The sequence below is a fragment of the Sceloporus occidentalis genome, unplaced genomic scaffold (genome assembly GCF_023333645.1).
Source record: "Sceloporus occidentalis isolate IW3139 unplaced genomic scaffold, rSceOcc1.0.p SCAF_117, whole genome shotgun sequence".
In the NCBI taxonomy this organism is placed as follows: Eukaryota; Metazoa; Chordata; class Lepidosauria; order Squamata; family Phrynosomatidae; genus Sceloporus; species Sceloporus occidentalis.
This window is the reverse complement of record NW_028317097.1, coordinates 2687450-2714092: the sequence shown is the minus strand read 5'-3', so window position 1 is coordinate 2714092 and position 26643 is coordinate 2687450. Positions and strand designations below refer to the sequence as shown.

The 26643-nt window shown below is 38.3% G+C and overlaps 2 protein-coding genes across 2 annotated transcripts; both read right to left on the bottom strand.

Annotated features, from left to right (window-relative positions):
- Nucleotides 1–1082: 1082 nt before the first annotated feature.
- On the bottom strand, nucleotides 1083–9223 carry LOC149282410 (long-chain specific acyl-CoA dehydrogenase, mitochondrial-like). Its single transcript, XM_089498284.1, has 11 exons — nucleotides 9108–9223; nucleotides 6544–6714; nucleotides 5887–6024; nucleotides 5420–5584; nucleotides 5275–5341; nucleotides 4619–4783; nucleotides 4230–4331; nucleotides 4007–4120; nucleotides 2995–3122; nucleotides 1477–1563; nucleotides 1083–1176 (listed from the first exon to the last, which is right to left on the bottom strand). The coding sequence occupies exons 1-11, from the start codon at nucleotides 9221–9223 to the stop codon at nucleotides 1083–1085; spliced, it is 1347 nt and encodes a 448-aa protein (XP_089354410.1).
- Nucleotides 9224–17053: 7830 nt separating this feature from the next.
- On the bottom strand, nucleotides 17054–26288 carry LOC149282409 (myosin light chain 1/3, skeletal muscle isoform-like). Its single transcript, XM_089498232.1, has 7 exons — nucleotides 26074–26288; nucleotides 20732–20759; nucleotides 18558–18701; nucleotides 17958–18131; nucleotides 17786–17863; nucleotides 17662–17704; nucleotides 17054–17309 (listed from the first exon to the last, which is right to left on the bottom strand). The coding sequence occupies exons 1-6, from the start codon at nucleotides 26188–26190 to the stop codon at nucleotides 17676–17678; spliced, it is 570 nt and encodes a 189-aa protein (XP_089354358.1). The 5' UTR covers nucleotides 26191–26288; the 3' UTR covers nucleotides 17054–17309; nucleotides 17662–17675.
- Between the last annotated feature and the right edge of the window lie 355 nt (nucleotides 26289–26643).

The window sequence follows — 26643 nt, the reverse complement described above, 5'->3', positions numbered from 1 at the left end:
TTTGGAAAAAGTATTTTAACATTTCATGAAATTAAACAGTCTACCTAAGTATTATATGCACCGCATTGCCACATACAATAGTTGTTTTAGCTGAAGTGTCTAAAAGGAGCAGATGCAGTGAGGTTCTTGAAGAACATCTCGTCACCTGGCTGCACTGAATGGTCTTAAATCCTCTGCTTGCTCATTCAATGAACATTAAGACAACATGGCTCATTACTTAATGTATTTTGCAAGAGAGCTTCAGCTGACTATGCTATTCATCATAAAAGGGCTATCACCAGCCAGCTTCCTCCTGCAAGCTTGGTTAACCCTGTACAACCATAGTGAGAATTCTTTGAGGATAAAAATCTGACTTCACTAGCCATTAGATGGGGACAGGTCAGTCATTCATAATGCACAGTGAGCGAGGCGACACTACAGCTCTAGCTTTCATATTTACTACCCACTGAGCCAATGAACCACAATTATGTCCTGCAACAGGGTTGTCCAACCTGCGGCCCTCTGGCTGCTGCAAGACTACATCTCCCATACTCCTCAGCCAGCCCCTTCTCTGAAAGAGCATTATGGAAGATGTAGCCCTGCAGCAGCTGGAGGGCCGCAGGTTGGACACCCCTGCCCTACAAACTCTTGTGATAGTCTGCCGAAAATCCCCATTATTCTACATCATATGTAAGAACAAACATCTCTAATATATACTGCCCATTATTGTTGTATGAAAACCATGCGTTACCATGTCGTTCACCATGAATTTGAATGGTCCTGCCTTTTTTTGCGACTGCAGGGGAACATAAATCAGTGTCCCACTAGAAGAATATAAAAAGTTGTAGCCAAACAATTAAGAACTTGGTCAGCAACCGTAGAACAGTAGTTGTGATATCTCAAAAAAGATATTACTCCTGACAATGCTCATAATTATAAACAACACAGATGGTTAAAGTTTTTGCATTTTATTCCCCCCTTTGTATTAGGTTTACCAACAAACTTTAGATGTGTATTTGTTAAATCAGGATGATGTATCAAAAATGTATTTTCAAGTGAGAAAGTCTCTATGGCAGGTTTCAAGCACGGGCTGCAAAAGAGAACTACTTGTCCTTCACAATATCTCTTGCAATGAGTTCCTTCATAATCTCATTGGTACCACCATAGATTGGCTGAACACGAGAATCTACATAAGCTCTGTAATAAAGCGGGAAAACAAAAGGTTAATATATTATTATCAGAATATTCTCTGAAAAGAAAGTTTATATACACACACACACACACACACACACACGTATCAGCTTTATAGCCAAAGAACATATCTTTGGGGACATAAAACATTTTTTACTGCTTCTTCCCATCACAGGCCAAGTACACTGCTTATAAAAACCTGAAAGGTTTAGTGAAGTTATTTTACAATGTATAGATTACCATAGAAATGTCCATGGCAGGCTAAAGTGAGTAGTTTAAATGCAATATTCATTGTATCACACTTACTTGGCAATGGGGTACTCCCACATGTATCCCCATCCTCCATGGAGTTGGACACCCTGCGTTGCCACAGCATTCTGGAGATCAGAGGCCCTAAAACACATGATCGGAGGTTATTTAGACATAAGGATTAGTCAAGTACAGTAATACCCCTTTTTATTTATGATGTAAAATTGGTAAAGTTTTTTTTTAATCACCATAGGAACCAATGACCTGTCCTTTCTCATTAGATCATTAAGTTTGCTATAGACCATTTTTTCAAACCAGAATCATTTTATATACATAAGCCCGGTCGTATCCTAGTAAACATACACAATATACACATCAACTTTTTACAAATATATATATTATACACACACATACATATACAATTTTTTTTATGTCATGATTAACCCCTTTAAGGACAATGGGCAGTCCCTAAACCCATTGAAAACAATGCATTTTGAGCCCGTACATGTACAGGCTTTGTCATTAAGGGGTTAACATTCTTGTTAACTGTAATATTCACATAAACTGTATTTTGCATCATTCATCTGGTTAAGCGGGGTCCCACCAGAGCTCCTTTTGATTGACATTTGTACTACAAGTTGAGGATCCCTTTTTCAGATAAGGGATACTCACAGGTGGGGGGGCAGGAAAGAGGTGTGACCTCTCCTGTAATTAGTAGACACCCCCCCCCGTTTGTCTTTTCCTAGGATGTCCACTCCGTTATTCAGGCTTCTCGTTGTGGCCCCTGAGCGCTGCTGGTCCATTGTTCTGGTCTGTTGCTCTGGGGAACCCCGAAGCGCTCTGGGTCCTGGGGAAAAGCCTGAACACCAGAACGGACACAGATCCATTATCCGAGATTATCCCTTATCCGAAATACTTCTGGTTCCAAGCAGGTTCTCAACCTGTACTAACCCCGATGGAGAATTTGAGTGCAATGATTCTTCGATATATCATTATAAAAGATGCACACGCTTTACATACATATCATTTCACTCCCCTCCTTGTTGTTTTGTCTAAAGAAACTAAAAACAGAATCTTGCCCTCCCCGCTCTCCAGACGTGACAAATCTGTCCAGAGCCTGGTGACCTTTTGGATTAAGAAAAACAAATTCTGTAACTTCGGCCAGACTAAATTACCTAGCACAAGCTGGAGGAATGCACCCGTGGTACTCAAAGGGCTTTATAGGCTTATAAAGAAGGGAATGTTGACGTCCAATTTCCCCTCAGAAGACAATGACTTGAAAAAGTTCAAGTGGAAACAAACACCAACTTGTGAAAGAGCTGCAAGGACAGCTCCATGGAGACCAAGGCCAACGTGAAACTGCTTCACCCAATCAATAGTTATAGGTTACTCAGCAAGCAAGCCGCTACCACTCAGAGACCAGGTCAACAACCTCCTTGTGTCCACCAAAATGTTCTCCATTTAACATTCTGTACCTAAATCATAGCTTTCCCTTTCTAGAATGCGGTTAATCTTCAGTACACGGATGCTCTATTGTGCGTGGATTTTTATTCCAAGTACTTTTCTCATGCATACCAGTATTTTGCCATGGAAGCAGTGCCAGAGTCCAAACGTTTTTCGGCATGAAGATGGAGACAGCTGTCCAAAAAGGCACGACCCACACAGATCTGTGTTTTCATCTCTGCCAGCTTGTGCTGAACAGTCTAGAAAAGAAAGAAAAAAAGGAAAGTATAATAAAAATAAATAAATCAAGCACCAAAATGAATTATTAATGCAAGATTCGGATTTCTCAATGTGAAGCTATCCCTTTCACACCCTATTGTAAAAAAATTAAACAATAGTACTGTTAAAACACTAAAATTTTATTGTATATTATACAATTATTATATATTATTCAAATCCTCTGGCGGCTGCCTCTATTGAAACAAGGAAACATTTGCACGAACACCTCTTTGCACATGCTCAGTAGCACTCCCACTGAACTCAGTAGGTCATTGATTAAAGCAGCAGCCAATCACGTGTGCGCCCTCAAAAGATCGGCGCTCAGACAGCATACATTGGCTGCTGTTACTCCCGCTGAATAGCATTGGAGTTCTGAGCATGCGCAGAAAGAGTACTGATGAATGCTTTCAGTAGACGCAGCCAGGATAGGAGTCCTATGAGTAAAGCACGTCGCAGCAATATGCAAATGCACTGCAGTTCATGCAAAATGGACTCCAATATGCAGGCATTATATTTTCCTGCGTACGCAGAAGGCGGTAGTGAAAGCCGATTTTGTGGCCTATGTGTCCCCAATTTGCACGGCACGTTCAAATCATCTAACAAAACACAGATTATAACAAAACAGAAGATTAACAGTTTATAATTAGTACCGATATCGCACATTTTTTACAATAAGGATACATTAGATATGTATACATGGGGCAGCCATTCCCTCTCCCCCCCCCCAGGGATATCTGTCCATTTCTCAGCATTTCTCAGTCACTGCCCAGCCAACCATCAGGACACTGGTTCAATAACTGGACCTGTTCAACGAGGTGCCTACAGATGCATCTGAACAGACAGCGGAGGCGCATGTATGTTGTACCTGTAAATGTGCAATCGTTTTGCCAAATGCTTTTCTTTGCGTCACGTAGTTTCTGGTTTCTTCAAACATGAATTCACAACTAGCAAGGGCCATATCCGCAATCAATAACCTTTCCTGGAAGGAGAGCAAGAAGACAGATTGGCAATGACCCGGAGACAGAGACCACAAGGCTTTGAAATGGGTTTCTCTCTTTGAAATTGGGTTCAGTGTGTTTAAGTCTCACCTGGGGGAGCTCTGCCATCAAGTAGTAAAAACCTTTATTTTCTTCTCCTAGTAAAGCATCAGCTGGGAGTCGGACATCTTCAAAAAACAACTCAGCCGTGTCCTGAAAAGAGATGTCAAGTAGAACCCTATTAAAAGCATCATTATAGGGGAGGGGGCTTATAAGCCATTTAATATTTACTGCAAACCACTGACATAACATTAAACTAGTATTTGCTTAAAGTATTACCAATGTTGAATATAAGTTAGATAATAGATCCCAAAACTCAGGTGCCTGAGATATATAAAATAGATTATTTTAATGCATGGTGAGCTTTTATTTGAACCACATGATGCAAGTTTTGGTGGAAGAAAAAGCAAGCTTAGCTTATAAAAACGGGGTTTTAGTACCTGCGCCTTCAGACCAATTTTTTCCAGCTTCCGGCCCTTCACAAAACCTTTGGTGCCATTGTCCACAAGAAAGAGGCTGATGCCGTGAGCTGGGGTACGGGCTTCACGGTTTGTGACGGCAACAACAATAACTACATCACTCATCCAGCCATTAGTAATAAACACCTGCGGAAAGGCAGCAAACAGAATCAGTTTCAAGTGGATTGTTTCCTTTTTCTCAAATCTGACATTTCTAATAGTGTTTACAGGTTCAAAAAAGCAAGGTAGAGCTATGAAAACCCCACCTAACATGAGTACCAGGGCGAAATATACCTTAACCTACTTTACCTCAGGATGTGCAGGATTATTTCTACTTATTGTGTTATCTCACACTTATTGTTGCACTACTGGTTGTTGATTCGTTCAGGCAGCTTTTGTAAAAGTGCTGCGAGAAGAAGTGAGAGAACCTCATGGCAGGACACTGACTAGATAACGTTGACCTTGCCATAAGCTGCTGCCAACCTTGGCTTAATATTTTCTTTTTAATTTAAAATCTGGCTAGAAAACCTTGGTAAATGCTGATTAATATGTGCGATGGGTTCTGAGATCAAGGACGATAGTTTGCCTTTACAGAGTCTGAAGGAAATGTCAACGAACAAACCGTGAAACGTCCATACCTTACTGCCATTGAGTATCCAGTCACTTCCGTCTTTCTTGGCATTTGTGCGAACTCCTTGTAAGTCACTAAAGACAACAGGAAGAGTCAGGTTAGTTTAAGCTTGTTTCATTTCCTGCAGAATATTAAAAACAGGCAATACTGACCTTCCAGCCCCAGGTTCAGTCATTGCAATAGCACCAATGCATTTGCCGGCAGCCATGTTTGCAATATATTTCTCTATCTGGCTCTTGCTGCCATAGTTTGAGATATAAGGCATCACAATGTCGGAGTGAAGGCTGAATCCTGGGCCGGTGCAATTCACATACATCCTGAAGAAACACAAATATAATAAGAAAAATGTCAAGAAAAAAAAATCCCTAAAGTCACACACAATAAAAATGGCAATCAAACCCTTGTTGAGCTGTCATTTTAATATTTACTATTAAGACTTCTTATAAGGAGAAATTTGGCTGGATTAAATGATTATTTCAATGAAGGATTTAGGTGTTCCATAGTATAAGGAACTAGATTGCAATACTGCAGTTAGTTACCAAAGTGTTAAGTTCAGCAGAACAGCACCTGATATTTATCGAGCCAGTTTGATTTTATCACATAACGCTGTTTTACTTACTGTTCCTCCCATACGATTGCAGATGACAGAATGTCACCGCCAATGCCTCCATGTTCTTCACGAATAGCGGTACCCAAAAGACCCTGCTGTCCAGCCTTCTCCCACAATTCCCGGCTTACCTGACCAGCTTTCTCCCATCTGCAAATATAGAAAGAGAACTAGTAATGACAGTGCTGCCCCCTAGTGGAATCAATGGGTACTACCGTCAAAATATCAGCCCACCACTGTCCTCTACTCACGGCACACAAAAGAACTAAACATTGGGCACATTTTCAGCGCTTATAACATTAGAGGGAAAATTTATTTTTTAATCAAAGTCAGTAGCAGTAGGATACAAAAACACAATATACACAGGATTATGCATAACAAAAGTGATTATGGGGCACAGATTATCACATAGCAAAGAAATAAATGTGTCTGCTGATTAGTTGCTATGGTCATAACACCACTTGGTTGCCTGTTTATTGCTGCATATACAGAAAAAATGTCAGCACTAATAAAACCCTAAATTTTTTACAAAATGTGCATTGGACTAGCACTATTGGGCCATTAAGAAGTATTTGAGTTTTCAGAAATACTTTACAAAGCTCTGTCTCACGTTCCAGTGTCAATGTATGACATCATCATGGAATTCTCACTCAAACTTCCTCTACGTACTCTGCATGGTAAGGGACTACTTCCTGTTGGAAGAACTTCCTGGCACTCTGCCTGAAAATGTCATGATCAGCAGAGAAGATACGTCTTGTGCCTATGTCCATTAAGGTCTTGGAATGAGAGGGCTCTGGGCGTAGCGGCTCGCCTCCGGCATCCGGCTGGCTGTGTTGGTACCTTAAATAAATAAAATATTTATATTTAAATTTCTATCATAAAAAATACATACAACATATCATACAATATCAGTAGTTACATTTCTCTTGAACATTTTTCCATTTTCTAGAATTATGCTCAGCTTAATAAACATCATAAAGATAGACTGTAAGCTCACAAGAGCAGGACTCTGTCTCATGGATTAATGCCAATTGTTGTACGCATTATATTTTAATGATATTGTTGATTTTAAACTCCCCTATTGTAATAGTGCTACGGAATCTGCAGGTGCTCTATAAATTACATCTAATTTCACCAGCAATGTTTATCCATTTTGATGCCATACTTATGCTTAAGGCCTTGAATCTCCAATAATTTAATAAGAAGCCAACCTGTATTTTCTTTCTAAAAGTCACTATAGATTATTATCTAAAGGACACTGAAGACTAGCAAATCCTAATTAGAACTAAAGCTCTTCTTGTCATATATTCACGTAACCGTCCCATGTACTTCATTGTTTTTCTCAAGTGCATCCGTTTAAGGTTATGCATCTGTGAAAGTTCATTATTAAATATCAATAAATATTTAAACTATATAGAGTAATATAATATTTAATTTCTCCTGGAGCGTAGCTATCTGGAGAGAAGAAACATCGTGTTCTGAATTTAATCCCTTACAATTATTTATACCAGTGGTAAACATGAAGGTGCCACTCCAAGGTCATCAACAGACAACTTTAAACCAAGCGAGTCCAAGAGAGAATCCCAGGGGTCTCTCTTTAGATTGCTACTAATTAAAAAGTAATCCTCTAGGTTTGTACGGTCGCTGCACATTATAACGTTCTTATGCGCTTTCAGCATATGCCGGTCTAAACACTACGCATGCTTTCATATGATATAGGATGTAGTTCTTGTCAAAACATCACCCGCACCTCTCCTTGTTTAGGTCGCATAAGGATGTTCTACATCAATGGTATCGCCTTCATATCAACAAGTAAATTAGAGATTGCTTTGAATACTCCCACCGCCAATAGTGTTTCTGAGCATTATAGCATGACGCCAAGTACACACTTCCCACAAATCCAGTGGGCTTTCAGCTTCAACATTTAGTTTTTCATAAATTAGAATTGATTTCAAATCTGCTTGCCATTAAATCATTTAAAGATTGTTACTTTTAAGAAAAGTGATGTGTAAGATTGAGGTTTTGGGCATTTCTACATTAGGTTTTTCCAGATATTCTCACTTTAGGTCTTAACAGACATGCAATCTAAAGAATGAAACCAACAGAGGACAAGTTGCAAGATTTAGATGAGGAATATGCAAGCAGTTAAGGGCCATCAGACATAAAGTAACAACAAAATAATGATAAGCTGGCTCCATAAGTGATAAATAAAAAAACTTACAATATTAGAATGTTGTTTTTTAGATATACATTGTTTCTCAGTATTGTGGATAGAATATTGTAAGCTTATTTATTATTTGATCTGGCGCAAAGTTATGATTATTTTGTTATTATTTGCAGGTGTTGTGTACTATTGTTATCCTCGCCGCAGGGTTTCACTATTTCTCTTTTGGCCACTCCTTAATTGTTATTTTATTATCAGACGTATAGGCCTGAAGGTTAAATGAGGTCTACGAGGGTATTAATGATCTCCAACACAGAACGGATCACATGGTGCTCCATGGCACGCTACTGCCATTCTTTGCACTAACCCTCTGAGGGGCTTCCACGTGTTACTATTTGTGGGTTACACATAAACAAGCATATTGTAATCGACGCCCAAGATCTGTGCTCACCGTATGGATCAAACATATCAATCCACACTACTAATGGGAAAATGAGCCCCTGGAGTGATTGAGTTAATCAACCATGCTTTATTTTAAAGTCAGCTGGAGGAAAATGGTTGCTTGCTATTGGATCCATTTGGCTGGCAGTGTTAGGAGTAGTAAAAATTGATGATTTCATAGATTAAATAAACCAATGTGTGAAATTGAAGCTTTGCACAACACATTAGCATTGCACACCATGCTGTACCTGCCCCTTTATCTCCCAGTGCCAGAAAAAGTAGGACAGAGGTCACAGCAGTGACAGAGAAGGATATAAACAGAATATCAAAGGTCCTTGAGGAGTGAGTAGATTGTGAGCTCACCATATTTACTGCCTGGGAATTTATTAGAATGATTGAGATTATATTAAGAAAATGCTGATTATTTCTGAACTTCACTGTACATTCCAAAGCACCTATTTCACACAGCATGCCTTTTGTTTGGGGCACAAGGGGAATCGCACAGATCTGGGTAAGGCAGAATGATGATGTGTACAGAAAACCGTGACATCATTCTGCAGCAGATGGTTATATAATTATGTATTATGCAAGTGAATCTCAGCTTTTATAGAAGGATATAAGAACTTACCTAGACTGAACTCCACTCCATAAGGGGGTCTTGGTAGACCCACATGGGGTATGCTTGGAACAGACTTTATTGAGATGTTGAACTGATCTCCCCAGAAGACGTAGCCTCGCAGCCATTGTGGATATTGTTCTGTTCTAAAGTGCAGAAATGACAGGTCCTAAGGCAGGAAGTTGAAATAAGAGAAGAGGAGGAGAAGGGGGAGGGGATGGTGCCTGAAATATAGGCTTTAACGCCCTTCCTTTGATAACGTTTATAGGGCAAGGTCGCCCTCTTGTGGCCTATTGTTGTAATTGTTGTGGTGTAGCTTTGTCCCTGCTGATGGGATTAGAGCGATGCTAGTAATATATATGCTGTATCGTTGAATTATGGTGGAATTTATGGGTCCCACCCAGGAACATGTTTTTTTTAAGACTTGACCCACTTCAGGTAGTTCTACCAACCGCAAATCTTGTATGCCACCTCCCAGGGGCACCTCTTTGAGCAAGAAGCACACCTGAATTGGTAAATATCTCAGGCAAGACAAAAAGTCCTTAGCAGAAACAGGGTCAGACAGGTCAAGGAGCGACACAAGTAGGGTGATCAAATGAAATGTTTAACAAGGGGCTGTAGCTTTCAGGGGTGTTGTTGCAACCTTCAGTGGGCATAAAGAAAAAGCCTCTGTACAATACATAGCCACACGGTTAACTCCCAGCAAAAACCTATAGGGGACGGCACGCCTGACCTCATGATGCTGTACTGTCAATCATCAGTGAAGACAAAGGTGTGGGTGCCAAGTGCCATACTAAGACCATGGTGGATCACTGGGTCCCCAATCTTTCTTTTCTGGAGATGCATTTGACCCTATAGGCCCCCTCCAAAGAGGGGAGCCACTGAGGTGTCCAAGGGACAGTGGCAGCTGGAATGCCTGCATATCTCTCCCACCAAAAACGAAGTATTCCGGAACCCAGATACAATCTGGCATTCCCAGTTCAAAAACCATTTAAACATACCAAGTGAAACACATGCACAAAAAAGTGCAATGTTCTATAAATAAAAATATAGAGTCCATGGCTGGCATTACACAACCAGCCACCAGGTCAGGGCAAGTGAAGAAAAAGTATGTAGCAGAAAAGTTAATCTGTACACTGTATACTTACCAACACCCCAAACTGTGAAGAGACTGGTGAACCCTTCAGCAAGCCAAAACTGTGCCAATCAAGAGCCAAACAAGCATGTTTTGGTTGAACCTCCCTGGGGCTTAGAAGGACCACAGGCTTCAAATTACCTCAACCTTATGGCCAAAGAATCAGGTTTACCCTTGTGCCCCCCAACTGTCCTGATTTAGGCGGGACAGTCCCGGTTTTGGGTCTCTGTCCCGCCATTCCGCCTATTCCTTTCCTCTGTCAGAGGAAGGGTAAGGGTGCGAGATCTGCACTTACCTCAGGTGCAGCTACGGGGGGGGGCGCAAAGCCGTAGTAATGAGGGAGCAGTAAAGCACTCCCTCACCACAGGATGCAGGATACAGGATGGATGTAAGGGCAGTGTATGTATATGCATGTGTTTGTAAGCTTGTGTATGTGTATGGGCCGATGTGTGTGTAAGAGCAGTATAGTTATTTGGTAGCTGCTGTGTAAAGGCAGTGTACGTGTATATGTGTGTGTGTGTAAGGGCAGTGTACATGTATGTGTGTGTGTATAATGGCAGTGTACATGAATATGTGTGTGTGTAAGGGCAGTGTACATGTATGTGTGTGTGTAAGGGCAGTGTATGTGTATGTGTGCGTTTAAGGGCAGTGTACATGTATATGTGTGTGTGTAAAGGCAGTGTATGTGTATATGTGTGTTTATGGGCAGGTGTGTGTAAGGGGAGTGTATGTGTATATGTGTGTAAGGGCAGTGAATGTGTATATGTGTGTAAAGGCAGTGTATGTGTATATGTGTGTGTAAAGGCAGTGTATGTGTGTTTATGGGCAGGTGTGTGTAAAGGCAGTGTGTAGGGGTCCTGGGAGGGAGGCTAACATTAGCCTTTTTTAATAATAAAAAAAAAATCTCTGCTGCTGTGGACTGCTTTTCCAATGATAACACAAAAGAATCCAACCACACTCTTCACAAATAACATAATGTTATAAATATTGTGGCATGTATGAAGGATCTCATCCTCAAAACAGGGGAACTCCTGTAAACTTATACACCTAGCAAAAAAAGTTACAGAATGGATAGGTGCACTCTATATAGAGTAAGATACAATTATACTTGAATGATTCAGCACTTTATAATTCTTATGATGGTTTACATGCACTCAAGACACTTTATATATATATAGCCATATTGCCTCCATATGCTCTGATTGTTTTCCTAAACAAACCTCTGTTGTCTACACAATGAAATGCATTATATGTTTTTTATGAATTTAATTTTTGTACAATAAAATAATATATTTTATATAAGGGCTTGCGTAGAACTCCTTTTTTTGCTAGGTGTATAATGCTTTTCCAATGATGCTCAGCAAGCATTATGGTGGACACCTGGCTGGCTGAGAATCATAGGAATTTTAGTTCACAGCTAGCATCTGCAGCTTTACTGTTGCTGCACTTCCCATGACGCTCAGCCAGCATCATGGAAGTAGTATGTCTGGCTGAGCCTTATGGGAATTCAATTCAATGTGTTGGTTATTTTTAATATGCATAACTGTGCTGACAAAAATGAAGCGTGTTTTAAGTGGCGATGCAAGCACGACATTTTAAAGTGCAATTGCTTGTTTTGGTGAGTTCTGCGAGATAAAAAAAAAAAAAAGTGTCTCACATTTTGAAATGTTGGGAGTTATGCAGATACTCACATGCCCAAAATTATAGATATATGGTGTATATATATATATATATATATATATATATATATAAAACCTCTTTTTAAACCCAGAGGGGCTGGGCTTCAATCCTAAAAATGGTGAAAAGGTGAGGGTGCTACCCGGGGATATGCAGCCCCTTCCTTCTCTTTTCAGAGATTTTCTATCTTCTCTGCTCATAATGGGCAACCACTGAAGTCTTCATGGATAATTATGGTGCAAGTAAAAGCACAGATGAAAAGTCCTCCTGGGGTCGTTGTTTCCCTTATGTATTTTTGTTCTAGATTACTCTTGTTGATGAGAGTAGTCTGATATGGTGACGAGGGTATGAAGGTTATTTAAGTGCTGTCCACTCTTGACAACAGACCTGCACTTACTTTTATTTATATAACATGCTGAATGTTATTTACTCTAATCTATATTTTCCAGTTCAGATTTTAAATAATCTAGAAATAAACCAATAATCTAGAAATCAGTTTTTATTCACATTTTCTTTGGAGTTCACTAAAATGAATTCCCAATCTGATATTTGTTAAATTTTCACCCAACAATTGTTAAATGTAAAGTGAACTTGACAAACAATTAAGTCAAGACAACTTGTAAATAGTTTCTGCTATGGTTGTGTTTCTTCAGTCACATAAATATGGCTTATCTTGTATTGTGTATAACAAAGGATGCTAGGATTGCAGTTAGGCAGTCAGCCACAAGAGAGAGCATTTTTCCTGCCTTGGTAATCACTATTTTCTGATTTCAACCAGATTTCAACAAAAAGTTGGGGGACAAGAATTGATTTAATTCCCTGATGGGCACAGGATATTTGGCACAGCCATCACGGGAGGGCCCTGGGTAAAAAAATATAACTATTATGAAAACATGTGATATTATACTGTTTACATATGAAGTTGATTTGATCCATCAAGAAGAGCTGAGATAGCCCTGTATAATGCATTGTTCAATGGGTAAGGAAGAGATCTCATATAGGATGAGTGGTGTATTTTCCTTTGGGGCTGCCCATATCTAGGGCAGCACCCCCAGTCCCCTCCACCTCAATGGTCAGTGTACAATAAAAGGTGCTGCGTACCTCCAAAAAGCAGAGCGCTGGTATATGACGTCAAACTGTCCTGTCAACTCACTGTTTAGTAAATAGACCCCAAAAGCTAGCATATACTGCTTCAACATTAGCATGCATAAGCACAATCGAGTACAGCCTAATTCTAACCAAAAGAGGAATCAGAGATCTGCCTAAAAATGGGAATAAAAAACCAAACATCTATTTCATCGTGCTCCTGTATTACAGGATATACAGTGAACCAAAATAGTTTCCAATAATCCCAAAAATGTTCCTTTCTTCCAAGATACACAGTTATCATACATTGTTAGTAACTCAAAAAGTTAAAGGCTTCTCATCTTTGGCAGTCTGTGATTAAATAACTGAGCATGAGCCAAGTCTATGGTCTAACAAGCATGCCTCCCAACTGTCCCGATTTTGCTACTGTATCCTGCAGAGCTCTACCTCTGTCACAATATTTACCTTTATAAAGTCTTTAAGATGCAGATGTTTCTGCTGAGCGCATACCGGCCTGTATTGATACAGTTGTCTACGTGGTAGTATGTTCTTGAGCACTAAATAGTCACACAGCATTTTAAAATGCTTGCCTCTGGGTGGCTAACAATTCAGTCGACCAGGTCCTAAATCACCATAGGCCATTATGTATACTTGTGATGCAAGGATAGCTTTTCACCATTGTACTGCCAAATCCAAAAGAGTACATCCTCACCCAATTACTGTGCACACTCTCCATGGGGCATACCGCTATGGCCCAATTAATAATTACCCCTACAAGATTCTGAGACAGCAGAGGCTTTCGGAGATTATAGCGTAAAGCCGCGCCATATTGCAAATACCAGTTTATGTAACTCTGTGTGGGATATTCTGTATTGGAGAAATGACAGCTGTGCCACAACCTAAGGAACTTGGAGAAGGAGAAGTCAACTTTTACACTTGCTGCAAAGTAACAGCTGTTTGGTTTAATTTAAACCCAACGGAAATTCAGCGCAGTCTCAGAATTCCTCCTACAGATCTCAGCTCGTCTGCGTTTGTGTATTATTAAAGGAGACATGATTTTATTAAAATTCATTAACATGTATATATATATAGCAGCAGAACATGTCTCGACAAATAGTAACCGAGGTAGACCAATCAGATCTTTTACCTGCTGAATTTTTCTTTTTTTATGTGTTCATGTCTTAAATATAGCATGTAAATGTATCTTCAGCTTTTTGGGTTTTTTTTGTTTTAAGAAAATTATAATATGTCGTCTAGACTAACAAAATCTTCCAAGACTTACTGCGCTTCGTGACTGGTATGCACCGGGAGTGCCTTTGTGTATTATAATGTTGTGGGCCCTAGGTCCATTCTGTCCCCAATTTCTAGGAATCCAATTCTAGAAGCACCATGCAGGTTACATGGATGGAACATCAAATGTAAAAATACATGTTTTTAACATTCTTAGGAGTCAATAGGTCTTTTAACACATCAATTAGGATATATGTTATTTATTTTGATGTTCTTGAGATGGCAAAGACTTATGTATTATATCTCTGATATACCTAAGGATCCCTTTAGAGGTAGTAATAAATACAGCAACCCATTCTTTCCAGCTCTACACCTGTCCGCATTTGACTTTTATCTTACATTGATATAGGGATTGCCTTTGCTTGTAGTAAATTAGTATGATTTAAAAAAAAAATCCTGAAAGCTTTGCAGTTCCTTTAGCACATTGTTACATACCAATTACTAACATCCTAAAGAACATACAAAACCAGTATTGGAACAGAATAATTTCATATATGTTCAAAATTCTCATACTTTAGTGAGTTCCTTATTGATGAAAGAATGGATCCAACTCAGGAGGTGAAGTCAGTGAGTGAAAAGTGTTAATTGATTTGGTCAACTTAGGGTCTTTTAATATACCTTGCATGGAAATTTGCAGATCGCGCCTAGTTTAATCTCCAGGTTCAGGAGACCCGGCTGCAGAAACCCTTAGATGACTGTTCTTAAAAGTCATCATCTTGGGGTTTTTATTCTGCCAGCTCAACCCTTTCTGAATAAGTCCCTTGATAAACATAACTACCCTCTCCAGCGTGTCAGAGGTTAAATGCAAACTGAACTGCGTGACCTGGTAAAGACATAGTGTCAGCTGTCAGCCTTCATTATAGAGGAATGGGGAACAGGTGGGCTTTATTACTCCTCGCCACAGCCATGTCTGCTGTAGACAGCAAACCGTCAGAGACCCTTCATTTTTGTTTAATTCTGGTCACACTGCATGTCAATTGCACATGTAAAAAGTTTAACCCCAAAGTTCTGTTAATATGCTGTTTTAGTGATTTGGGGGGGTTGACTCTTAGCAACAGAAGCGGAACCTCAGCTAAATTTTAAACACGTGTGTAAATGAATGAAGGTTTAAGAATAGCACAGGCCCACTCACAATATCATACGCTCTGATCTACTGTTTAAATATTATATGGGAAGCTACTAATATTTTCATAAGATTTAGTGATACAAGAGATACATTAATTAGTGTACCATTAATTAAAAATAAAGCCTAAGTATAAGGCATATTATTAACAATTGTTAAAAAAAAGCACTTCTAGTGTAAAGTTTTAAATGTTAGGAACAAAAAAGGCACAATCGGTTTGGATTGCTCAATGTTAGCCATTTAACATACATTACACCCAATGTAATGTAAGACAGGATAAGAGCATTTCTCATGGTTTAAATGTCATAAAATTACTATTTTATAGTTAATAATTTTGTTGAGTGCTCCATTAAGACGTGTTTTAAAAATATAGGTAATATAGGTTTATAATGCTTCCTTTAGGACATTTTTATTGGAATTGTTCTTGTTCTCCCTTCGCTTTGCTCAAACACCTTGTTGTGAAGTCAATTCTATTCCCTTGCTGGGACTTTTCCATGATACGCATTCCTTATTTTAATCCAGTCTTTTTAGCCATGGTAATACTGGATTTACTGATATGGAAGAAGGATTATAATTATTAATCCTACTTGAATATGTTTTTACAGTTCATTACATAGATAATCTGCCTCATTTATAGTCTGATTAGCTAACCTCATGGTATTTGGGTGTGAAGAGGACAATGTTTTGGATAATCCTGCTAATGTGATATGCAATGTTAAAAGCTGTATTGCTGTATTGAAATATTACTATGTGAATATTCATTCATTAATAATAACTTATATATTCGCACATTATCTGTCTCTTTTCTTTAATACATAATGTTGATCACCGCCATCCCTGGGAACTCTCGTGGTTTGAGTCCCAATCTCGGGGTCTCAGGGTGAAGGGGGATTCTTGGGGATCACAGACTTCATGTATCAGACACCTAAAAGGTACTTCTGTTACCAGTAGGTTATGGTTGATATCCCTGTTTGGACGCAGTGAGTCAGCTCACTTAAAAGGTTCCCAGGTATGATCATGGGGTGGCTATTTTTTCCAGGAAGCATATCATTTTTACATATTGCTGACCAGCCCAGGTAATGCTGCCCTGCAGTATGGGGGATGCATAAATGACTAAGTGGTTCCCTTCCATAAGTCTATACATCCTGCGTACTGCCTTTTAATCGGGGCGGATCATCAATATGCAAAAATAATATGCGTCCTGGAAAACATGGCAGATGTGGTCAACCTATATGATCGCCACTCATCAATACGAGGAACGTTTTGTGTCTCAACTAAATGTAGCATGAGGGGTTTCAAGGCAACTGCTCAAAAACTTTATACCAACGTCTTTAAAAAAGATTTCCTTTATGACCCAAAATATATATGTATATAATGGAGATACAAAATGAACTTGCATCTCTTTTGTTTTCTCTCCCACAATGAAAAAACATCTTAATAATTTTCAATAAAATGTTGTTGTTTTGACAGTATGGAATACAGAAAGATAATAAATAACCCACTCTGCGGTCCAAGGCACCAGCAGCATATTAAGTTATTGGTGCCTCGGACAGCGAATGATGCAGTGTCCCAAAACGTTGGGCAAATAAATAAAGAGAGAGACTTTGTAGCCACCGACTAAGCAAAAGGATGTTTTATTGTGATGTCTTGTTACAATGCTCCAATGCAAGTTACATAGATTTGCTTGGTTGGATTTCCCCCCAGCTTTGCTGGGGTCATATGTCCTGTATGATCTTTCTTTATATAACCGCATGGTTCATGGAAGGAAATGTCAAAATCCAGATGTTTCAAAATAAAAAAATGTATTGTACAGTACATTTCCAAAAAAAACTGCAATAACCAGTTGCTGGTCTTTGTATGGCTTTGATGCCTCTGGATCTTCCGAGACATCTAGTAGATATTGCTACAGAAGGGGTAAAAATGAGAGAGAAAGATTAGCACAGAAGAAATTGTGTATTAAAAATCAGCAAAAATAATGTATCTCAATCAAATCAAGCACCTGAAAAGCAGATGCAAATTCAATAGATTTCTTCATGGCCTTTAGGTGTTTATCTGACCCAGGAGTGAGCCACACAAAACACTACAATGATTCTCCAAGAACATCTGTCTCTAGCTTCAGTCATTTGATGATAATAGGTTCAAACCAGGTCTAGAGTTTATTTAGTTAACTAATACTAAAATAATTATCAGTAGGTTCAAATGGATAGCTATATATTACATTAAAAACTTTTTCTACTCATGAAAAATGTACATACCTTGGTTGGTTTGTTTAGACGGACATGATGTGCTTCACGAAGGCTGTGAAACAGAAGAAAGGTAACATTCAATACCAGAAATAATGTCTTACCGATGTTCCATGATGCACTATTGAAAATTTACCTTCGTAGTTGATGCAGCCATTGGAATCTTCCTGACCTGCCAGAAGGGCTTCTACTTCCTCCTCCCTCATCTTCTCACCTGTTAGCAGAGAAATACATAGTATTCATTATTATTCCAATGGACAGTATTTCAGGAACTATCACCTACCGAAGGCCCAAAATACAATCCTTACCCAGTGTGGCCAGTACGTGACGAAGCTCAGCGCCCATAACAGTGCCGTTGCCTTCCTTGTCAAAGACACGGAGACCCTCAACAAAGTCCTCATAGCTGCCCTGGTCTTTGTTGTTGGCGATGGCCTGCAGCATGGGCAGGAACTGCTCAAACTCAATCTTCTTGGCATTCAACTCTGAGGAGAGAAGAGAAAGTGGGACTTCAATATGGAAACCTAAAACCCTCCACTCGTTCTCCAAAAAGCTAGTTATGAAGTGGTGATTGGATGAAGAGGTGTCTCTCTGGTAGAGATCACACATTGCTCAATATTTCCCTAGTATTTTTACAAGTTACATTTATTCCAACCCCCTTTCTGGAAACTAATTGACAGAACCTCTTGAGAAACAAAAACTAATTACATTGCCACTGCAACTATTATCATCTTCAGTATCTCCAAGTACTACTACCGGTAGTAACATCAACCTGAACTTTTTTTGGAATCTTTCACTGGTAATAATCAGTCTTAACATTCTAAAAACTTACAGAAATGTCTTTCTTTATTATTTGTTTTGATTAAAAGAAAAATCAGCTTTTGCAGAGTGTATCGAATAATGTTACTCACCCTCTGGAGTGGGGTTTCCCAAAACCTTCTTGACCTCAGCATTTGTGGGGTTCTGTCCAAGAGCCCTCATGATATCAGCGACCTGACCTAGGGTGATCTTGCTGTCACCAGTCCTGTCGAAGAGCAGGAAAGCTTCTTTGAAGTCTGCAGAGAGAAAGAAAAGGGACATTTAGAGACCTAGAAAGACAAAAAGAAAGAGCATTGGTTTGCCACTAAGTAAAAAATTTAAGTAGATAATTATTTGTGTTAAAACATGGGATTGCAGCATTCCTAGCAACTCTCAATATTGCCAATATGTGTCTGAAAAACCTTTACGCCCTAGCTTGTAACCATATTAACCCCTTTGTAGTTGTCTATTATTAAAAAAAAACAATTAAAAACCAAATTTGGTAAAAAAGAAGAAAAAAGACAGACTTACAAAGAGATTGTCATTTAAAATTTAAATTTTATAAAAAAGTTTAAAATTCTATGGAGTGAAATCAGAAAATAAATCTGAAGCCAATCCACCTGCTAGTTTTCCTACCAAAATCAATAGGCAATTCAAGTTTTAATTTAGCTGCAGGATGTTCTCGACTGCTGGGGAACTAATAGGATGACACAAAGTTATAGCTGCTATATCAAGTTGAATAAGTTACATTTGGCAACATTTTTTCACAGGTTGAAAAGGCATAACATTTGGCTACGGTTGCCATATCGGCCCTTTTTCCTAGATACATCTGATTGCATTATAGGTAGTAGTAAGCAGCACGTTCCTTGGTCATAACACGGTGTACACAGTGACATTACGTCCTCCTTGCCACCAAACAATACATAACTAGTAACTAGTAACGCCCTAAATTGAGGTGATCTGTATACTTGACAATGTATAATAGTATTTTATTGATTAGAGTTTTTGTGCTCGAATTGTGCTTTTCAGTTCTCCAATAAAACTGAAGAGACAATAAGTATAAATAATTCAAAGGTTTGATGTCCACGGTACACAGATCACTCGTAGCACATTCTGCTGCTTTTCAGAGTGGATACTTGAAACATGGTTATTTTGGGTAGCAGAGAGTGGCTTCCAAATCAAGCCAGAGATGGTTTTACAAGCGCACTGTAAATGCTGCTAATGTTAGAGAGGTCAGGGCTCCTGTAACAAGACACCCTCCGAGAGTCATCTCATAGATGGACAGTCCTGTAACCCGTTCTGTGCCAAACAGCCTATAATTAACATGCTTTGCATATACACCTGTCCCTTCCACAGTGTCAGCATTTGCTTTCACAACACGAAGCGTACATTCCTGCACCTGGCATCTTTATGCTCAGATAGAACTAAAAAGTACTGTAATTCAATGTCATTTAGCTTCATTGCTTCATTCCTTAACTCTCAGAGTGAGCACCAGGTGGAAATATAGAAACACTTGAATAGAAGGTTACTATTCACAACACAGTCAGTTAATGTTACATTTATTGGATCTACAGAGAAGGTTGTCAGCATTTTGCAATGGATTGGGATAAAGATCAGAAAGAATATGGCACTCCGATTTAACTACAACTCGTATAATGTTGAGACAGCTAAACATGATAGCGCACACCAGATTTATACCTACATGAACCATAATGTACACAATTAATGAGGTGTAATCTACCATGGGCTACAGCATTCCATCAAAATCAATATCCATGTCTCTATGTTTAATGGCACGTGTTTGTTATATAGAATTGTGACATCATTTTCTACCCAAGACTCATATTAAGGACATATTAGGTATTGTTACAGAATAGGCAAATATAATAATATATAATCTGCGCTATGGGCGGCCATTTCTATATGGTGGTGTAAAAACAGGGAACTCTGGACCTGTTTGAAGTTTAAAGTAACTACTTGTTTTGCCCCATAATGTAAAAAGTTATTATGTAAGATATTTCTTAAAATATAAATGTCACTTTGCGTTTCTATGCAACTGTAAGATGACTTGACTAGATGTAGAAGGGTTCCATTTGACATGAACAGAATTGTATGGAAGGTGCGCTAGTAAGGGTTGCATGGAGCACCCACCATTCCAGTGTTATTTTTAACAGTTTTAAATGGTTACCTTGTAGGGGGCACAGCTGAACACATATTATTATATAACAGCTCTGTTTTTTTAATAAAGTCTTGTTATGAGGGTAATTTGGCCTTTTTCTCAACTTACCATCCTGCTGATCTTGGCTGAACTCGATCTGTTAAAAGAAAATCAGCCACAAAACATTGCTGTTATTACCATTAAGGGCCTGTTTGAGATATAGATTCACGGTTTACTGAAGCTCGAGAAGGAAACCCATGCTTTTTGGAACTCGCAGGAAACCAGAATCTAAATCAGGCCAGTAATGAAGGAAATGCCTGCCTGTTAAATTCTAATGATTTTGTGCATGAAGGCGATATTTCTGATTCGTTTTGTGGGAAAACATAATTTCCCTGATAGATTGAAATCCAAGCGGCTTTGAAAGGCATTGCTTCACTTCCAGCAGAACCAGTTCACTTACCGGCAACCTCATCAGCTGAGAAAGACTGCAAGAAAAACAGAGAAAAAGCCCAAACTAGTATGGTTGCAAATGCATTGACAGAATGTAATAAAAGCTTTATATTATATGTCCTGTATCATGAATACTAATTACTAGAAAACAACAAACTGTTAATTCATCACTAGCTGGATGAAATATATACTTATTCATTTTTAACTAGATGCATAAGTTAAATGGCTTCACTGCAGACAATTCTGTTATTTACCCATAACCCTCTGGGGCAGCGGGATACTATATTATTAGAACCTCATTGCTTTAGCTCAAAGAAAACTGAACAATATACTCATCAATCTTTTTCTAGACTGGTTCAATTCTAAAAGGTCTGCGAGGCTGTTAAAATTCCACCAACCATTTTCAAATTAAAAACTTGGTCTCAAAGAACTCTTGGGAAACCAATATCATGCAAGTTTCTACATTAATCAGTAAAATATTTACTGAGTGCTTAACGGGTGGATAAAAAAAAAAAAGAAAAGAAAAAAAGCCCAGTTAATATGTTATAGCTATTTTAGTTAATTTCATTTTTAAATCGGTATACTTTAATTTCCATAATTTGTTTATCTTATCACTATCTGTAAATATGATCTACAATTCTCTACCCCTCGTGCTTCAATTTTATCTTGCTATATCAAAAATAAAATTATTAATATTAGGGTAGTTGGCTATTGGCAGTATAAAAGAAGCTACAGGATAAGGGGTCGCAGAATAGTAAAATGTGCTATGGCACCCACCATGTTGAGCCTGGGTTTGGGAGATGAGCTTGGAGAGGAGAAGTTGTCCTGTTGATGTCTGGAGCTTGTGGTCCTTTTGCTCTGGCCTGCTCCTCTTATTTATCTGAGGGCAGTGACTTGACTGCCCAGATCAGATGTCAGGGGGAGGTAATCCCACCTCCTGTAGAGTTTTTGGCTTTCTTAGGGCAAAGAGAAAGAAGAGATCTCTTTTCAGAGCCACCAGTTTGGCGACCTATTTTTAGTAGGTTATGAGTTTGAAAGGCTTTAATGAGTTTAAAGGTTGTCAGCAGTTTTTCTACATGAAGAGGAGATTCTGGATGTGCCTAATTTGGGCCTGTCTTTTAGGGGAGCTGTCTACTATCTGTCTAGCTCACTCACAATGGAGAATAAGATTCTAAAAATATACCAGCGCTTCCCTGTATACCCTTAGTATTTAAAAACATAATATACTGTAATTATATTTGCCTTAATATTAAGGTGTTTTTTTAACACGGTTGCCTGCAACAAAAGGTACAGATCCCTGGAGCTCTTAGGTCTGTTTAGTGGGACAGAAGTTCCTATTATTTGTAGTAAGTCTTTTCCATTTTTAATAACATCTCTGACTTAATTTTCTTATACTTCTGTATGCAAGTTCTTCTACCATGTGTTAAAATTTCAACCACCAGGGTACAGCTGACACCTTTCTCACATTTTCCTGTTATATTCTATATGGGATTTCTTGTAGGCTACATAATCCAGTAATTAATGCGATAATGTCTCTGTACTCTATGGTCTAGTTTGCAGAGACCTCATCTTTGGTACATTTGTACTGGCACCTAATTTAATAATTTGCATGTCACCATTGTGTATATATATATATATATATATATATATATATATATATTAATCAATACAACATTTTCTAATTAATAGGAAAAAAATTATCCACTGGCAGATAAGAAAATAATAAAAATGCCCACAATATTTTCCTAGTATGAACTTTACTGGGTACTAGATACAGACCAGCAGACATATTTGTGACATAAATGCGAGGGTGTCTTGTGCCACCTAGAGGCCATGTTGTGTAGTGACAAAAATATGACACTTTATTTATGACATATTACATTGTCTAATTATTGGAAAGTTTGAGATTGCTGATTAGTCAATGTATTTTAAACTTCAATGACTTATAGCTAAGTTTCACCCTGGTAGGTTCTGGAGCTTAAATGAAGTACAATTCCTAGCATGATGGGAATCACAATTGACAATGCTGGAATTCCAGAGGCCATGTATAAAGATACCTTTCTTTACAACCTTAAAACCTGCGTCCTTTCGTCTCCTATTCCAACGTGTCTGAATGCAATCTGTGATATGTTTGACATGCTTTAAAGGGTCTAAAGTCACCGCTTTGCAAATGAGATAATCTCACTGTGAATGTAACAAATGTAATTCACTCTACCAGGATCTGTCAATGCATTCACTCCATTACATTAATAGTTTAGATACCTTTTCTTGTTCCATATCTTGCAGGGCTTGTTCAGCCAATAATAGCCTGGTAAATAAACTGGTCAACAAAATAGACATGGCATGCTTATATGCAAGGTTAGATAATAGAAATGTGCAAAACATGCTTTCATACTTAGTAAAACCAAGGTGTGTTATTCTAATACAATTACACTTTTGATTCAAGTGTCTTTAGCAAATAACTGATGGTTATCTGATGGTTATCTCATAGACCATATTGTTATTGTTTGGAATAATATGTATGTGTGTTAAATAAAACCCATTTGTAGAAATAATCAAGTATTTCTGGAGTTGTTTTGCACCCATTTAGCAATCAATGGATTAAATGTTGACAAAACTTGTTTGCCATTGAGGACAATCATCTTTCAAGTACCATGTATAGTGTCACATACACAGTAAGCCTTTAGCAAGCCTTTTTTATCTCTTGGAATCTGGCCCTGGGGGCTGAGAACAGTTTCAAGAAACACAATATGAACATTATTCTCATTCTGCTACATGGCTTGACAATATTCACATAACTGACACTTCTGCCAATCCAAACAGAGTCACTGAAAGGTTTTAAACGAGATCCCCCCTCTTCTCACTGTAAGGGCTATATGTCATGTAGTAGCTGTTAAAGATTCCAAAATGGTCCATATTCTACAGTGAAATAAAGCACATTTGCTTAGGTTCTGTGATAAGATGAAAGCCCTGCCATGGGTCACAGCAAACAGCACATGACCCCAACAAGTTACTCTGGAATTTATAGTGTAGGTGTATTGTAGGCTTTTAGGGTCTTAATTTTGAATCTTGCTTGAGACCAGAGTGATCTTAATAAACCTGCTCTATATTAATGGGTCAGAATATGATTTTTTCAGTCTGGGTCAGAACAAAGTCTCAGGAGAATTTAACTAAAAAGCTATTTAAGGCACTTATTGAGAGCAAGGTAATATATAGACATAGTTGTTTACGGTGTAATTTTCCCCAGATGGTGTCAGCATACTGATGTACTGGCTTTCTGACTATTAATAAGTATAACGTCTATATAACGTAATCTAACAATAATAATCCTTCTCTTAATCCTGTGGTTAATTACATAAAAGATGTCACTCTCTGTAATTTATACGTTTTCTAAATATATATAATAGCAAATACTATTTAAGGGTAGTTATTCTGAGACCTGCATGTGCACTAGCATTGCAGAATGCGGCCAGAAGGTGGCGATAGCAGCCCGTACCGTTGTTCAATGGATTAATTTAATGTCAGATATTCATTACTAGCAACAGTTAAATGTTTGCATTGTTGTTAGTATGTTTTTACTATACTTTTTGGTATTTTGAGTCATCATCATTTAACTTATTAAACAATTATCTTAAGCTTAGTCATCATTCTGCTTTGTAAATATATGTATATTATATTATATCATCCTTGTACAAAAATACAAAATTACAGAAATTAACCCTTTTCAGTCTTACTCTGGTTGACAAAGTGAAGCCTACAAGTGACAAAGGGGATTTCCAATGCATTTAACAATTAAAAGGATACATACAAATGTATGTAAAATTTGTAAATATTAATAATAGAATGGTGATTATTAGTTATCTATCAAATTTGATCACATACACTTGAGTATATATATATATATATATATATATATATATATATATATCGCTTTTTTATCTAAATCTAAACACGATAGTAGTAGGGAGTGACAATGTGGTGGGTGTCCTGTGTGTAAACATTAATCACTAACATTCCTAATGACCTCATGCACAACATCTATCATGAATGAAACATGCTTGCATATTGTATCTTTCACATCTAGATACATGTAATTGTAACATAAGGAAAACAATATATTCCCAGATTAGTGTTTCACACCCAAGCTAGTAATTAAAAGCCTGCTCCTTACAGTTCCTAAAAATTAAATGCTATGAAACACTAGTGTGTCAATTTGTGGCATGCAAGACTATTGCTGGGACACAAAATAAGATTATGTTCTATATTCTATTATCATCCTAAAAAGCCCAACCCCTTCATATGCTATATTAGGGAATCCACTCACAGATACTGTATGGTCCCCATTTATAGACCAATCAGACAGCCACGGGGCGTGGTCATCATTGGGATAGTTTGTGCCACTAAATTGCCACCTGTCAAGGGTCCACATTTTCTAACTGATCCTCTTACTGCACTGAAAGGAGCAAGTTTCTAGTAAAACACTGCACATCCTAGGCTGCGTTAGTTTACAGCAATAAGTTACAACAGAGATGAGAGGTGTAGTCACTGGAAATCACAAGGAAATTCAATTTAAAATACAACTTTGTTTTAGATTGGGTATATTTTAGTGATATCATGTATCAGATTAAAAAGGTAAAATTACAAAATCCAGAAAATTATCCAAATAAATTACAGAAGGATGAGGTGGTACTGCACAGGAACCTTCAACTATAGTGCTTAGCACTGGAGTATTGATAGGTTCATACTGGGTCAGATGTTGAATAATGTGTTGAGAAAGTAATGCAAAATAAACAATTTCAATCTCAATCCCAATTTCTGGTCAAAATGAAAGCCAGATTTTTGAACCACAAAACTCCTCAATTACAGACTATTGTCTTCAAATCTGGAATGAGAGATGGAGGTGATCTTCACCACCAATTTTAAAGTAAAATAGATGGGCAAATTGGGGTCCCCTATATAGTGAAACCTCTCTGGTTTTCCAGTGACCATACACAGTCCATCCCATTGCAGCCCCCCATTACCTTGATGCTGGACGGATCAAATGCTGGTTCTTTGGGTTTTACTGGTTCTGGGGCAGGGGCAGGTGCAGCGGCTGGTGCCGGGGCAGCAGGTTTCTTCACATCCTTCTTGGGTGCCATTGTTCTGATTTAGTTTTACAAGGGATGAAGTAAAAAAGAAGGATCCAAAAGAAACAAGCCTTTGTCACTGAGTGTTGAGGAAGGAGTTGAGATCTAGATGATCCTCAGCCCAGAGCTTGGAAGTGTGGAACCCGGTGTGTTTTTCACTATAAGGGCATATTTATATTTCGCTTCCTACCTAACACAATCTCCACGCAGGCTGCAGGATTGGACAGTTACCCAGGCAAGGAGGATGTCATAAGGAGACTAAGACTATAAATGGAATATAAGGGGGTAAGAGCTACATCAAGCCACGGGACCTTGTATTTTTTTTTACCCTCCTAGGATTTTTGGGATAAGTGTAAAGGACAAACACATACGATGAAGGAGCATCAGAAGCTCATGTTGACATCTAGTTACAGGTGGGGACGGTATGATCGCTTTTTCATGTTGGAATTTTGGGATCTTCCATAG

Bases quoted from the DNA above. Each gene is read 5' to 3' on its own strand.
- LOC149282410 (XM_089498284.1), bottom strand. From the start codon at position 9,223: ATGGCTGCGAGGCTACGTCTTCTGGGGAGATCAGTTCAACATCTCAAT. The intron at 4,784-5,274 runs GTATGGACGTTT...GCCTTTCCGCAG, and splicing joins GGATACTCAATGGCAGTAAG to GTGTTTATTACTAATGGCTG. The intron at 1,177-1,476 runs GTAAGTGTGATA...GCTTTATTACAG, and splicing joins TGGGAGTACCCCATTGCCAA to AGCTTATGTAGATTCTCGTG.
- LOC149282409 (XM_089498232.1), bottom strand. From the start codon at position 26,190: ATGGCACCCAAGAAGGATGTGAAGAAACCTGCTGCCCCGGCACCAGCC. The intron at 17,864-17,957 runs GTAAGGATTGTA...CTCTGCTAACAG, and splicing joins TCACGTACTGGCCACACTGG to GTGAGAAGATGAGGGAGGAG. The intron at 17,705-17,785 runs GTAAATTTTCAA...TCTGTTTCACAG, and splicing joins TGGCTGCATCAACTACGAAG to CCTTCGTGAAGCACATCATG.